Genomic DNA, 13,427 nt, shown 5'->3' with positions numbered 1-13,427 from the left:
TGATTCTGTGGCAGACGTGGACAACACAGACACCTTTATGCATGCTTGCTTGACGCATTTTCTGGTTTCTTACATTAAAAGGTGTTTTTCATTGCCATATACTAATTAAAAAACAGCTGAGGAATAGTAGTATGTATTTTGGAAACTGAAAAGTATGATTCAGTGGTAGTTTGGTTTCTATTAAAAGTTAAAAATCTGAAAACCAGTGGGTATGTCAGATCAAAACAAAATCTACCCTGGATATTTTTGTTTGTTTGTTTTTAAAGACAGGGATTTTCTGTACATCTCTGGCTGTTCTGGAACATGCTCTGTAGACCAGGCTAACCTCAAACTCATAGGGATCCACCTGCCTCTGCCTCCCCTGTGACAGGACTAAAGGAATAAGTCACCACTGCCTGGCTCACCTTGAACCTTTAATACCTTCTTGAATAGCGGTATCTTATCAAGAGTGAGCCTACCTAGCAGCTAGGAGCCTCTCTGGAAGGAGAATCCAGAAGAGCTGTGCCATTTGCCATTTGCTCAGGAAGCTGGCAGCAAAACACAGGAGGATTTCAAATGGAGGTCCGTCTCTGTGAAGCCACTTCTAACTGAATTGGAAACAAACTCGGGAGCATCTGGGCCTCTGAAGTGGGGTACACTTCTCTTAGGGTTTCAGCCTTTCAGTCTGATGAGAATAAGCTAATTAATAATTTAAAGATTACCGTGGCACAACAAAGATGTGTTGCTCAGATTCCTCCTCAGTCTGCCACCCACTGTAGGAGAGGACTCGGTGACAGCTTCTGGCTGTCAGAGCCTCAGCCTTTGTCCTGCCCATTTCCCCCTCCTCCAGAGTTCCCTCAGTGGATAGTGGCTCCCCTGCTCATTCTGTTTCTTTCCCATTCCTTCTCTCAGCTCTTTCCTGGGACTCCATTGCAGCCTACTTTCCATAGATTTTGTCTAGCAAAGATTTGTTCATTTGTTACCAAAGACCTGGACCCTGATGTGGTCTGGCAGCAGCCTAGGCGTGGAACCGTCCTTTCTAGTTCAGACCCTGGCGCTGCTCTCCAGCCGACTGTGCCGATTTCTGTGGGCTCCCGTGTGTTGTATTCCACAGCCACAGCAGTAGGGTGGGAAGAGGGAATTAAGAATTATATCCTTTCTGTGGGACAAGGCTCATGTGGGTTTTTATTGTCATCCTATAGTGTAGAACTTACTAAACTTTTCTACTTATGACCCCCTTTTGTCAGAGAAATTTTTATCCACCCCAGGGAAAACAGGTGTGAAATATGTATCCAAAACAAACATTTATTGTTGATAAATCTCAAAGAAGATTAAAGTAACACTTTGGTATACATATAACTTTACCATTTATTAAAGGCAAAATCAAATTTGCATACTAATGAGAAAGGTGTGCTTATTTATTCTTACCTTAAGAATTAGATCTTTGCCGAGCATTTGGAATAAGATTTAGAATGTCTTCAGGGCTTTTCAGAGTTGATTGTTATTGTGATTGTGATTGTCAGTGCTAAGAACGCCCCTGCACAAATGCATAGGATAAAGTGGCAGCAAAAAGGAAAAAGGAAAAAAAAGTCATTTTAAAAATTTCTAAATTTCTGAATTCTGTCCTAATCTGGTGCCAGAATTCATCTAATGATTTTTGCATCACCAACTCAACCAACAGTTTTAGGATTAAGTACATCATCGCAACACAATGGAATTAAGTCCACCAGACCAAAGGTGTATGTAACACTTATGTTCTGAGGAATCTGTAGGAAATCTTTCTAGCCCATAATCAAACCATTACAATTCTATATGAGCAGAAAACGTTGTGCAGTTGTTGAAAACAGTGTAATTTATAAACATATAGTAGTTTCAGATCTGAGCTGTGGGGTTTGAGGTAGCATTTGCTAGCACTGCATGCAAAGTGTGTGTGCTGTGTGCTTAGCGCCAAGGCTGCATCGAAGGTGAGCAGTGCAGCCCCGCCCAGCACTGTCAGCAGCACTGTGGGGTCATTTCATGCTTGACTTTGAATTACGCTTCCATTGTTGCATGTTCAGAAGCCTTGTACTGTAGGCAACCTTTTTGTGATTCCTATACTGTTAGGCAATCCGATTTGAGCTGTAGCCCACGTTTAAGAAGTTGGCTTATAGAGAACTGCCATTTTAAGGATGGGACTTGGTTCAGTGGTCGTGCATTTGAATAACTGAGGTTCTTACTTGGGTCCTTGACACCACAGTCTGTACATAACCAAATACACTGGATGTGGATCGTTGGTAAGAACTGACCATCTACTGATTGCCTTTTTCTTTTCTTTTTTTCTCTCCTCCACAAACCACTTTAGTTGCAGGGAGCAAAAATACTCCGTTTTTGCAGACAGCACATTACAAGTATTCAATCAACACTTCTAATATTTATGGTGTATCATATAAAAAGTCACAATATGATGAAAAACCCTAGTGTTCTCATAAACACAGAACATTGTCCAGATTATTTTTGTGTGTATAAGGATGTATACATACATGTTTATGTCCTTAGAGACCAGAAAAGGGTGTTGAAGTCCATGGAACTGGAGTCATAGGTGGTTGTGAGCCACCGAATGGGTACTGGGAATTGAACTCAAAGGACAGCAAGTGCTGAACCACCACGCCATCTTTCCAGCCTTGTAAGTGAATCTTAAATGTGTGCAGCCCTAGAGCACTTTTGCTGCACCTTAACACTGAATATTCAAAGCCTAATTCATAGAAAAGACCATACATTGTTTAATAAAATGTTTATTTAAGGTGTTAACACAATATAGGTCATTCAAGAGCCCAGTTTTTAAAAAAATACTAAAAAGAATGTAAGGGATGATAACTGGTGTTGCCAATTAAAAATATTGTCAATCATTTTATCACCAAAAGTGCTATGAAGAAAACATTTGAGTCTGCCATGGTTGTAGTGATCCTTCAGATTTGTGACTGGCAGGGACAGGAAATTATTTGTGTTCCATTCCTCAGATGAGCAGAGTCCTCCGTCCAAAACAGCCATCACCCCCAATCCTCTCCACAGTCGGAGGCTCAGAACCTCTGGGTGTGGTGGGCTCTCAGCACCCTCAGATAAGCCCAAGCTGCCACACCTCAGCAGGGTTGCAGGGTGAGCATTTGGTGAGCATCAGCTGACTGTTCCCACTGGGAACCTTGAAGTTTTGGTAATGAAACCTGAAGGACTTTCCTGTCGTCCTCCTGGACCTGACATGTAGTGTGTCAGGACAATGAGGACTCTTTTGGACAGAAACACCAAATGGAACACAGTGTCTCAGAATTCAAACAAACACAACTCATCTTTTGGCAAAAAATGAAATAAAATAAATAGCATGGAAATTTGACAGGTGTGGATAATCTACCACGTGTCAAGGAGTATAATCCCATTGTACATACAAAGAATTGACCACCTCAACAAATTCTCAAAAATACAAAAGGCTTGTTTATTCTGCACAAAATCGTCACTTTTGGAAACTGCCCCAATTCATCTACATACTGAATTTATTAACACAGCATTGAGTTTCTTTGTATAAAAAAATCTTTGTACATAGTAATAAAGAAGATAAGGCAGGATGCAGTAGAGAGCCTCCTGGTTTCTTCCCTCTGCATCCTCGAAGAGCCACCAGTGAGCGGCTGCCACAGAAGAAGCCTTCTCCACTCCTCCGCACTGAGCATCCCGAGCCTTCGCCATGGTGAGACCCTGTCTGAGCACCCTGAAGGGCAGAGGCTGCTTATGGTCTCTGGCACTTACACTGGCAGGCTGCGCTTCTTTCCCTTGAGTACTTCTGTAATGTACAAGTAGAAGAAGTCACAGTAGAGGATGGTCTGGACGACACCAGCCACAACAGCAATGAGATCAGAGAAACCCTCGAAGTACAAGCACCAGATCCAGTTGACTAGGTACAGAGCACGGTAGAGGCCCAGGGAGAGGTAGTGGGTGCTGATGGTCTGATCATAAAGAGCTGTGGAAGGATGGCCACGGACTCCAGGTAGATGGAGAAGGTCCATACGATCTCAAGAGGAGAGAAGTCATGATTGACTAGGAATGAGAGGCCTCCTACAGGAACCACGAGAAACTCCACCCGGAAGGTATCATGATTTCCATCATAGGTGGCCTTAAATTTCATGTAGATCAGGTACACTGTGGCATAGGAGCAGGCGATGCAGATAAGCTTCATAGATGTATTATATAATGGAATGAAGTAAAAAGATCCAGGTAACGAGTTGTGAAGACCAGTGCAAACAGGAGCTGGCTTTTCCCAGAAATACCAGCACAGGAGCACGTCTTCCAGATCTTCAGCAGTAGGATGACGATGGCCGCCAGGTGGGACAGGTCCCCAGTCAGCCAGAAGATGTTCATGGCGGTGGCAGTCGGCAGCACCACCGCAGCTCGGCAGCGACTCGGACGCGGTGACAGCCACTGAGAGAGAAAGCGGCAAACGATGGCGGGAGTGGGTACGACATGGCCAGGGACATGGCCGAACTTGATTGCCTTTTTCAAAGCAAAAATTTTTTGAAGCTGTGCCTGGTGGCGAACACCTTTAATCCATACTCTGGGGGCAGCTGCAGGTGGATCTCTGTGAGTTCAAGGTCAGCTTGATATACAGAATGAGTTCTAAGACAGCCAGGGCTACACAGAGAGGTGCTGTCTCAAAAAGGAAAACAGGACAAAACAGAACATTTATGTATCTGTGTGTGTCTATGCATGATGCGTGTGTGTATGTGTGTATGTGTGTGTGTGTGTGTTCATTTGTGCATGCTTATGTGTGTGGCTACAGGTTACAGTGGGCTCTGTGAGGTCAGAGGATTGTTTTCTGGTTCTTGTTTTTCTACCTAGTTTGAGGCAGGTTCTCTTGTATTCTTAATGCCACGAGATATATTTTGGCCATTGTATCTTTTTTTACATTTTAAAGAAAGGTGGTGGCTGGAACAGTGGAAGTGGCTTAGTGGGCAAAGGTACTTGCTGCAACTCAGCCCCTGATACCCACAGTGTAAAGAGAAAACGGACTCCTCTGACCTACCCCCGATAAAAATATAGTAAATCAAATATTAAGTAGTTAATATTAAAAGTAAAAGGAATCCAAGTATAATTTACCAGTATGTGCTCTAGAGTGTGGGTCAATCCCATCGACCTTTTGGATTTTTTTTTCTTTGCAAACCTAATAAAATCTTTAAAAATTGTTTTAGAATTTCATACATGAATATAATGCACTTTGATCAAATCTATTTCTTTTCAAACCTCTCTCCAATTCCTCTGTCGCTCTTCCCATACACTTCCCCTTCCTAACTTAATGTTTTTAAACTCACGAATCATTTAATGCTTTTTGTATGTGTATGAGCATAGGACCATCTGTTGGCATATAGGGGTACATCCTTGAGGACACTGACTCTCCCAGCAGTTAGCTTTTGCTAGTGAGGCCAACTTACATTAGCCCAGTTTTCTTGTGCTTCAGAAATTTGTTCATTACCCACTGATGGGTGCTTATCTAAGTACAACTTAAGACCTACTTGTAGGCATTACTTTCATGAAATCCATACATACATATATGTGTGTGTGTGTATGTGTGTGTATGTATATATATATATATATGTTTATGTATATGTATATATGTTTATATGTATATATATTTTATATATGTATATATGTAATTATATATACGTGAGTATATTAACATTTATTTATTTGTTTGTAAATTGGAGGGAGGTGAGAAACATGGGCCTATCTAAAATATATATATTTCATTTGTTGCTTTTGTTTCTTTTTGTCTTTTTTTATTTTGTAGAAAATACTGCAGTTTCTACCTGAACGAATTTTCTTTCGATGGCATTACCAGAGTATAGGTAAGATGAAATACAATAATGTATTAGTGATATGGGTTTCTACCAGTCGAGGTTTCACAATGCTTTATGTAGCTAATATTCCCAAGATAGCTTACAGAAAGAAATAACGGCTCTGTAATTGAAGTCCAGCTTGAACTTTGTGGGAAAGTATCCTTCCCACTGTAACTGGTTAGCATAGGGAATAAGTGACGGTGGACCCTACATGGGTCACCTCTGTCACGCCTCTTCCACCAAAGGCTCAGGGAATGTCAGGAGGAGGCCTGGAAGGACTGTAAGAGTCTGAGGTTGAGGGGCGCTGTTGTTCTAATGCACTTATAATAGCTGCACTTGCTTGCCCAAGACGTGCACAAGATCAAGCCTATTAACATTGTAGAATGGGTGGAGGAAGGGTTACAAAAAGCAGAGGACATAAAGTTGGGAGGGGGACATAATGGGAGGGGAACCAGCAGGATCAGAGTGGGGGGGGTGGGAAATGGGTTTGATCCAAAGAGATTGTATATATTTATTCAATTCTCAATGAATACATTTTAAAAAGTCAAATCTCTTATTTTAATGGGCCCATTGAGTTGTAGTCCATGGGCTTCCCAGGATCCTGTTAAGGATGCATACTTTTAGGCCCCAGTCTGACCTTCTGAATAATGGTGGTCTCTACACAAGGGACACAAAAGTATTCCTGTGCACATCAAGTTGAGAAGCATGGATCTAAAGTATTTTCTTAAATAACTGTACATTATTTCTTACAAAGAATTGTTCTTCAAGTCTGCATTATTAATTCAGAACAGAATTTCCCTATTTGGATTTGTAAGCTGTACCAACCAGAGGGAGCTTGAACAAAGCCAGTGCCAGTGCCCTTCTTCCGCTCCACTCTTTGCAGCCGGCGGCTCTTTAAAATGCCCACCCACTTAGCTCACTCCAGGGCACCCACTGTGAGTTCTGCCTGTCTTTTAAAGAGTCCCTGCTTTGCCCTTTTGCCCAAAAGAGTCTGCCAGTTGATACATTATTTTCTTCTGCATCAGATGGCTATGTTGGAGGAGAGTGTGAACCTTGAAATAGAATCTTTATTTGAATATCCACACATTCCAATCTTTACTGAGGGAGAGACAAACCTTTGGGACAGAAAAGAAGAACATATCACCATTTCTGCTTTGGAATGTCCTCTTGCCCCTTGGGTAGATAAATGTGAAAAGTAATTACAGTGTGGTTGTTGTTGTGAGGAGGATGTAGAGGGAAGGGAGAAGAAAGGTTTAATAATTCTGCCCAGGAGAGCTGAGGGAAGCCACTTCCGCCTGAGCCTTGAAGGGAAACGGCTTCTTGGTTGGGAGAGTAACGTGCAAAGTCAAAGAGTCTGACAGAAGAATCCCAAAATTCAGACTTCTAAATTTAATGTAGGATTGTTTCTGTGAAAACAGGTAGTAACCTCTTATTAAAAAAACTGAGTTTAAGTTCTGTGTTACACGTTTAAAGAAGGTAAAGTATGTATATTGTACACACCCATGAAATGCAATGACTGTATCATTATCTGAGGGTATTAATCTTTAAATCTTTCAAACAAGCAAAGAAAGTTTTCCTTTAAATCTGAGCAAGTTTGCCCTAGCATTTCTGCTTAATTGGAGCTTTGTGGTTATATTTTTAAAGTGTGGTAAACATTTTAAAAATGCAGAGTATCAGCTAAAGAGGCGCCCTGGGGATTCGTGAGGTTCTGCGGGTGGGAATGAGAAGTGAGTGTGCAGCATCCTTAGCTGCTCGGTAGAATCATTTCTAATTTGCCTTATAGCATTTATACGAAACCCACAGTCATTTTTTCAGATCGCACTTCAGACTGTCTCAAGATTGGTGGGCTCATCTCAGTGTGTTGTGAAGCTTAACACATCCTATGCACAGTATATGGTATTCTTTAGTTTTGTCTAATGTCATGAAAATGAATTAAAATTGCTGACATGATTTGTTCTTTACCTAGTTTGGTAACATGTAATCAAGAACGACCAGGGGCTTCTGACTTCCTGAGCTGGGATTGCAAATTCCTAATCCATTAAAGTCCCTGTGGCCTTATTTCTATGGGACATGCAAAGCTGTCTATACAGAGTAGTCAGATTGTTGAAGTATGATCATTTGCATATGAAGTCACCGTTATCACGGATGCTTCTGTACCAGGAGCTTGAGGCAAATAGTCTTTAAAGGTGTTTTTCTGTACTAATTAAATCAAGTAGATACTGGTGCGTGTAGAGGTCCACACCTCTCTTACCTTGGTCTTTAGGCTAGGTATACTTTGGAATCAGACTTGTTTTGAATTGTAAACATTTTACTGGTTTTAGTTTGTGTGTGTGTGTGTGTGTGTGTGTGTGTGTGTGTGTGTGCGCGCGAGCTCTCACATATACACATGCAACATTTGTGTGCATGTGCACATGAGCACCAGAAGAGGGAGTCAGATCTGAAGCTGGAGAAGTTATAGTGGTTGTAAACAGGCCAGTAGCAAGCGCAGTACGTACTCTTAACTGCCAAGCCCTTTCTCTAGCCCGTTAGTTTGAAGTTTAGATTGAATACAATTAACTGAGACCATCCATAGGAGCTGGTGTCTGTGAGACACCTCTAGGGACTTTGCAGCAGCCTAACAAAGTGAGGTATTGGTTTGGGGTGAATGTCAAGTGACTGTGAAGCAGTGAAGTCCAAGTAGCCTGATGGCCCACAGTGTTCAGATGGAGACTATTAACTACTGCTCCACAGAAGGGTTCCTTTTACAGCCTTTTGATCTTAGGATTGTTGTTAAGAGGCTGTTAATTTGTCACTATATACACTGACTTTGTATGTCTTGAGCCTCTGGCATCCTTTCTTACATCTTTTGAGTTTGTTAAAGTTACTTGTCACTTGGGGTCTTGACTGAGTTAACTAGAAGCTCAAACTGTAGTGACACCCAGGTGTCAGGAGAGTGGTGTGCTGTGAACAGCACAGCCTGTCTCTCGGCTTACCCTGGTTTCTCGACTCTCAGTGTCTGGCATCCTTGTCTACAGAAGAGTGATCTACAACACAGACACTGGACTGGAACCGGGTATAACCCAGTGCAGTTTACTGACAACTCGATACACAGAAAACCCAAAGTGAAAGCAACCTCCCCCAGCTCTCCAGTCTACCTGAGGACTGCTCTATCAGAAGGCAGTGCGGAACATTAGTTGCTACCATGCTGTGTCAGTTTCTTGCTGTCTTTTTTCTTTCTGTAGCAACCAGAGACATTCTGTTTCTCTTAAAACAGTGTTAATGGAAGCAATAGTCAGCAGTTCTTGTTTTAGAATTTATTTTTTAATTTAATTTTTATTGGTGGGGCAGTGAGATGTTCAGCTGGTAAAGGTGTTTGCCACCAAGACAGATGATGAGTTCAACCCATGGAACCCATGGAGAGAACACTAAAAACATGTTCTCTAACCTACACACACACACACACACACACACACACACACACACACACACACACACACACGCACACACACACACACACACAATTTAAGACTATCTTTTTGCTGTAAATGGGAATGGTAAGCATATCCCAACTCTGTGCTTTGCAGTATGAAGTAAACATAGGTTTATCATCCCAGGTTTATAGAGGCTCCTGCTAAGTGATGCTAACCTGGGACTGAACTCTTTGGAAAGTCTTGTGGCTGATGGTGAATGCACAAGTGTTGAGCTTTTTCTGCAGTTAGCTTTAAGCTTGTCAGTTACAATGGCTAAATTGGCTGCTTGATAGCAATTGCGAGCTGCCAGAGAATGTCGTGTCAAACACGGTGATGACAGCAATCAGGACACTTAATGTGACAGCAGGCTGTACTGCTTCCTGCGTGTCCACGTGATGTCAGCACAGGACTAAGGTTCTGTGAGTCTCTGCTTTGAAAGAGGTTCCTGTTCACGAGCATCCACAGAGAAGGTTTCTTACCTGGTTCACAGTGCAGTTGTGCCTGTTTATTTAATGGCAGAAAAACTGTACTTGTTAAAAATAAGCAATCTTTTGGCTTAAAGGAATAGAACTCAGTGAAATATACTTAATACCATGCAGTATTTGGTTATGTATTTTATATATGTCATTAATTAATAAGTATAATTTATTCAACTGTTTTTCTTCTATAGTATAACAGCCAAGTGCATGAGTAAACAGAATTACAATTTTTGACATTTTAGCACTGTCCCTGGCTTTGTACCGGAGGCTACCCAGTGTGTCTCACATTGTGGGACATGAGAACACAGCAAGCCTCCCTCAGAGTTGTTACCCAACTGGTCCCACCTTGAGGACCTTTCCTGATTCCCTGGCAGCTGTCCACCCCATTTCCCACTCGTCCCTTAGGGTGGGCCTCCTGTACACTTGACACTAGGACTGTCTCACAAGTGCCTCAGCCAGGATGAGCTAACCAGAGGCCCAAGTTCATGTCTCAGCCTATGAGAAAGTGGCTGGAACTAATGCCCCTGTGAGCCTGGAGCCAGCTTTCTTGGCTGAGCTGCTGGCAGCTCCACAGCTTCTTTCCTCACCTCCTTGGTCATTGGCTCCCTGCTTTTCTTGGAGACTCACTCCTTCTGTGTCCCTTAGGAACATGCACATGAGGTCCTGGCCTTCCTTCATTTAGTGCTAATTCCAGAAGTGGTGGCGCCTTCTCCTTGGGCTGTGCCAGCTTGGTGCCACCCTGTCTCATCTCCTTTTCTGTGGCTTTTTTCTCTCCTGATCCTTCTTGTTGCCCATAAACTACATGCATTCTCTCTTTAACTGCTTCCTGTTAGTACATAGGTGTAGATATACACTGGGGGAAGTGTAGGCTCCCGGGGCACTCATCTCTGAAGAAAACTGACTATCGATCAGCAGCCACCAAGTGCCACTAGCTTCTCAGATGGTCATGGGATAGGAAATTGTTTACAAAGTCATAAAGATCTCCTGTGTTTGCTCACGACTTCTCTCCCAATACCACCCCATATCCCTGCCCTCATCTCACTGTGAAGACAGGCTGGTCTGGAACTAATTGAACTCTATCGGCTTAAGTGTGACATCACACCAAGTCTGTTTTCTTCTAGTAATTTTATAATTATATTTTGCACATCCTTGATCCATTTTAAAACAATTTTTGATGAATTTTACTTCCTTCATTGGACCACTGTCCTATGTACTTTAGTGGGTCTAGAAATGCCAGAGAGTTCTGTTTCTTTCTCCACTGGACACTAGCTATGGTCTTTGCAAATCAGTAGCCCAGGGGTCTTTTCTTTGTGCCCTTGACACAAAGTAGATCCTATGAAAGAACCTACTGGTGATATATGCTATTGCTCACTTTATTGGTTGAGACATAGGCAGAAAATAACAGAACCTTGTGTTCTTTGGGGCCCTCTAGGGTCTCTCATTTCATGAGACTTTTTGTCTTTCTGGGCCTGGGTGACTCAATCAGTCTAATTTTTTTGTTTGTTTCCACTCATTTATCTGCAAATTTAATTTTTTTTTTAACACTGAATAAGATGCCAATATATTATATGTGTATCAAATTTTTATTATTCATGTATCAGTTGATGGGCATGGCTGATTCCATTTCTATTCCATGGCTATTGTGAATAGAGCAGCAATGAAATGGATGGATACGTGTCTCTGTAGTAGGAGTCCAGTCATTCCCACTCTGTTAAAAAGAATGTAAAATGGCTCATAATCAAAGTACTACTGTCTTTAAATATGGTGTTGTTTGCCTTTGGAGGTCAGCCTTATATTTTGCAAAAGGCGTGCATTTTCCCATAGCTGATCTTTAAACATATATTTTGTGTTAAGAACATCTGCTGCTCTTGCAGAGGACCCAGGTTTGGTTCCAAGCACTCACACATTGGGTGGTTTACAATTGGCTGTAACTCCAGTTTGAACTGTACCCATAATGTGCATATACACCACATACATGAATACATACACACACGTACATGAATACATACACACACGTACATTAATACATACATACACGTACATGAATACATACACACCACATACATGAATACATACACACACGTACATGAATACATACATACACGTACATGAATACATACACACCACATACATGAATACATACACACACGTACATGAATACATACACACACGTACATGAATACATACACACCACATACATGAATACATACACACACGTACATGAATACATACATACACGTACATGAATACATACACACCACATACATGAATACATACACACACGTACATGAATACATACACACACATACATGAATACATACACATCACATATGCACATATAAATAAAATAGGATAAATAAAGATATTTAACATTCCCATAAATTTTAAATATTTATTTGTATATTCTATTCCTAATCAGTTATTTTAAACTTCCAGGCTCAACTTTAAAGAAGCTCTTACACACTGGAAATTCTATTAAGGTAATATAGTAAATTTTCATAAAAGTACAATGGAATATTTCTCTTTTTATATTTATTTGCTTTATTATATGTGTATGTGTGTTTTGCTTGCATGTATGTATATATTTTGCATGTAGGCATCACATGTGTGCCTAGTGCCAGCAAAGATCAGAAGAGGGTGTTGTGTCCTCTGGGACTTGAATTATGGATAGTTGTGACTAAAGGCCATGTGGGAGCTCTTCCAGCATGTTCCATTTGCATCTGGTAACACAATTTTTCATTCTCACTTACTTATGCACCTTCTTTATTGACTTTGTTTTAGTCATTTAGGAATACAGAGAAGGAACAATGTGTGTTTTTGAATTCTAAGAATGGGGTAGAGATGGAAGTGGGCATGGAGTGAACAGGGGGCCTGTGTGCTCACCATTCGGACTATGGTGAAGGTGCAGGAAGCAGCTGAGTGTAGACATAGCAGGAAGCTAGAAAGCAGCCCAGTCTCGGCTAGGTCTTCAGACCATTTAGCTTCCAGAACACTGTTAAGATGACTGAAATCCTGCTCTGTTCTCTCCTAGTGTGAATGTGGAAGAAGAGGGTCTGCCATTGCTCATGGGCAGCTGAGCATTGGTGATGGGAGTTGTTGTCTCACAGAATCAAGTGGGAGCCAGGCACTGCTTTGTGTGTCTCTATGTGCCTTTATGTGCATGTTAGCTCGCTCACTCCTGCTGTTTCACAGATGGAGTGACTAAGGCATAGAGAAGTCAAATGATTTTCCATGCACCACAGCCAGAAAGAGTAGAGAATGAATTTGAACCCAGGTTCCCTTCTCCAGCACCCACACTTTTAATCTTTGTGCTGTATTGCATCCTTGCTTGTTATTGAGGGAAGAGCCTGTGTTCTCTAATGATGACTTTATCCCCCTTTCCCTCCCTCCCTTTTCTCTTCTCTTTCATTCTTCCACTTTCTCTTCTTTTTCTTCTCCCTCTTCTTTTCCTTCTCCTCCTCCTCCTCCTCCTCCTTTTTCTCCTCCTCCTCCTTCTCCCCCTTCTTCTTCTTCTCTGCCTTCTTCTTTTTTTTTTCCTGGTCTCTAAGTTGGGATTTTTCCTTTTTCAGACTTCCAAGTGCTGGGATTACAAGTGTTATACCACCCCCACCCCATTTTCTTTTTTCTTCAGACTGATGCTACATTACAAAACATTTCTACCAATCTGT

General features: G+C 41.7%; 1 protein-coding gene and 1 pseudogene across 3 annotated transcripts in view; one reads left to right on the top strand and one right to left on the bottom strand.

The window, feature by feature from the left end:
* The window catches only part of RALGAPA2 (Ral GTPase activating protein catalytic subunit alpha 2), a gene marked incomplete at both ends in the record, with an annotated part of 234,696 nt that overhangs the window by 49,423 nt on the left and 171,846 nt on the right, over nt 1-13,427 (top strand). For both annotated transcript variants that reach the window (XM_080931325.1, XM_080931324.1), the window contains 2 exons: nt 5,783-5,840; nt 12,196-12,239. In XM_080931325.1, the coding sequence (XP_080787451.1) occupies nt 5,783-5,840; nt 12,196-12,239 (102 nt within the window). The remainder of the gene's footprint in view (nt 1-5,782; nt 5,841-12,195; nt 12,240-13,427) is intronic.
* Nucleotides 3,747-4,359, bottom strand: LOC308431748 (ER lumen protein-retaining receptor 2-like; annotated as a pseudogene). Its single transcript has one exon. The product of its transcript is annotated as an ER lumen protein-retaining receptor 2-like (transcript).

The sequence above is a fragment of the Micromys minutus genome (genome assembly GCF_963924665.1).
Source record: "Micromys minutus genome assembly, chromosome: 17".
In the NCBI taxonomy this organism is placed as follows: Eukaryota; Metazoa; Chordata; class Mammalia; order Rodentia; family Muridae; genus Micromys; species Micromys minutus.
This window is presented reverse-complemented; position numbering and strand designations above follow the sequence as displayed.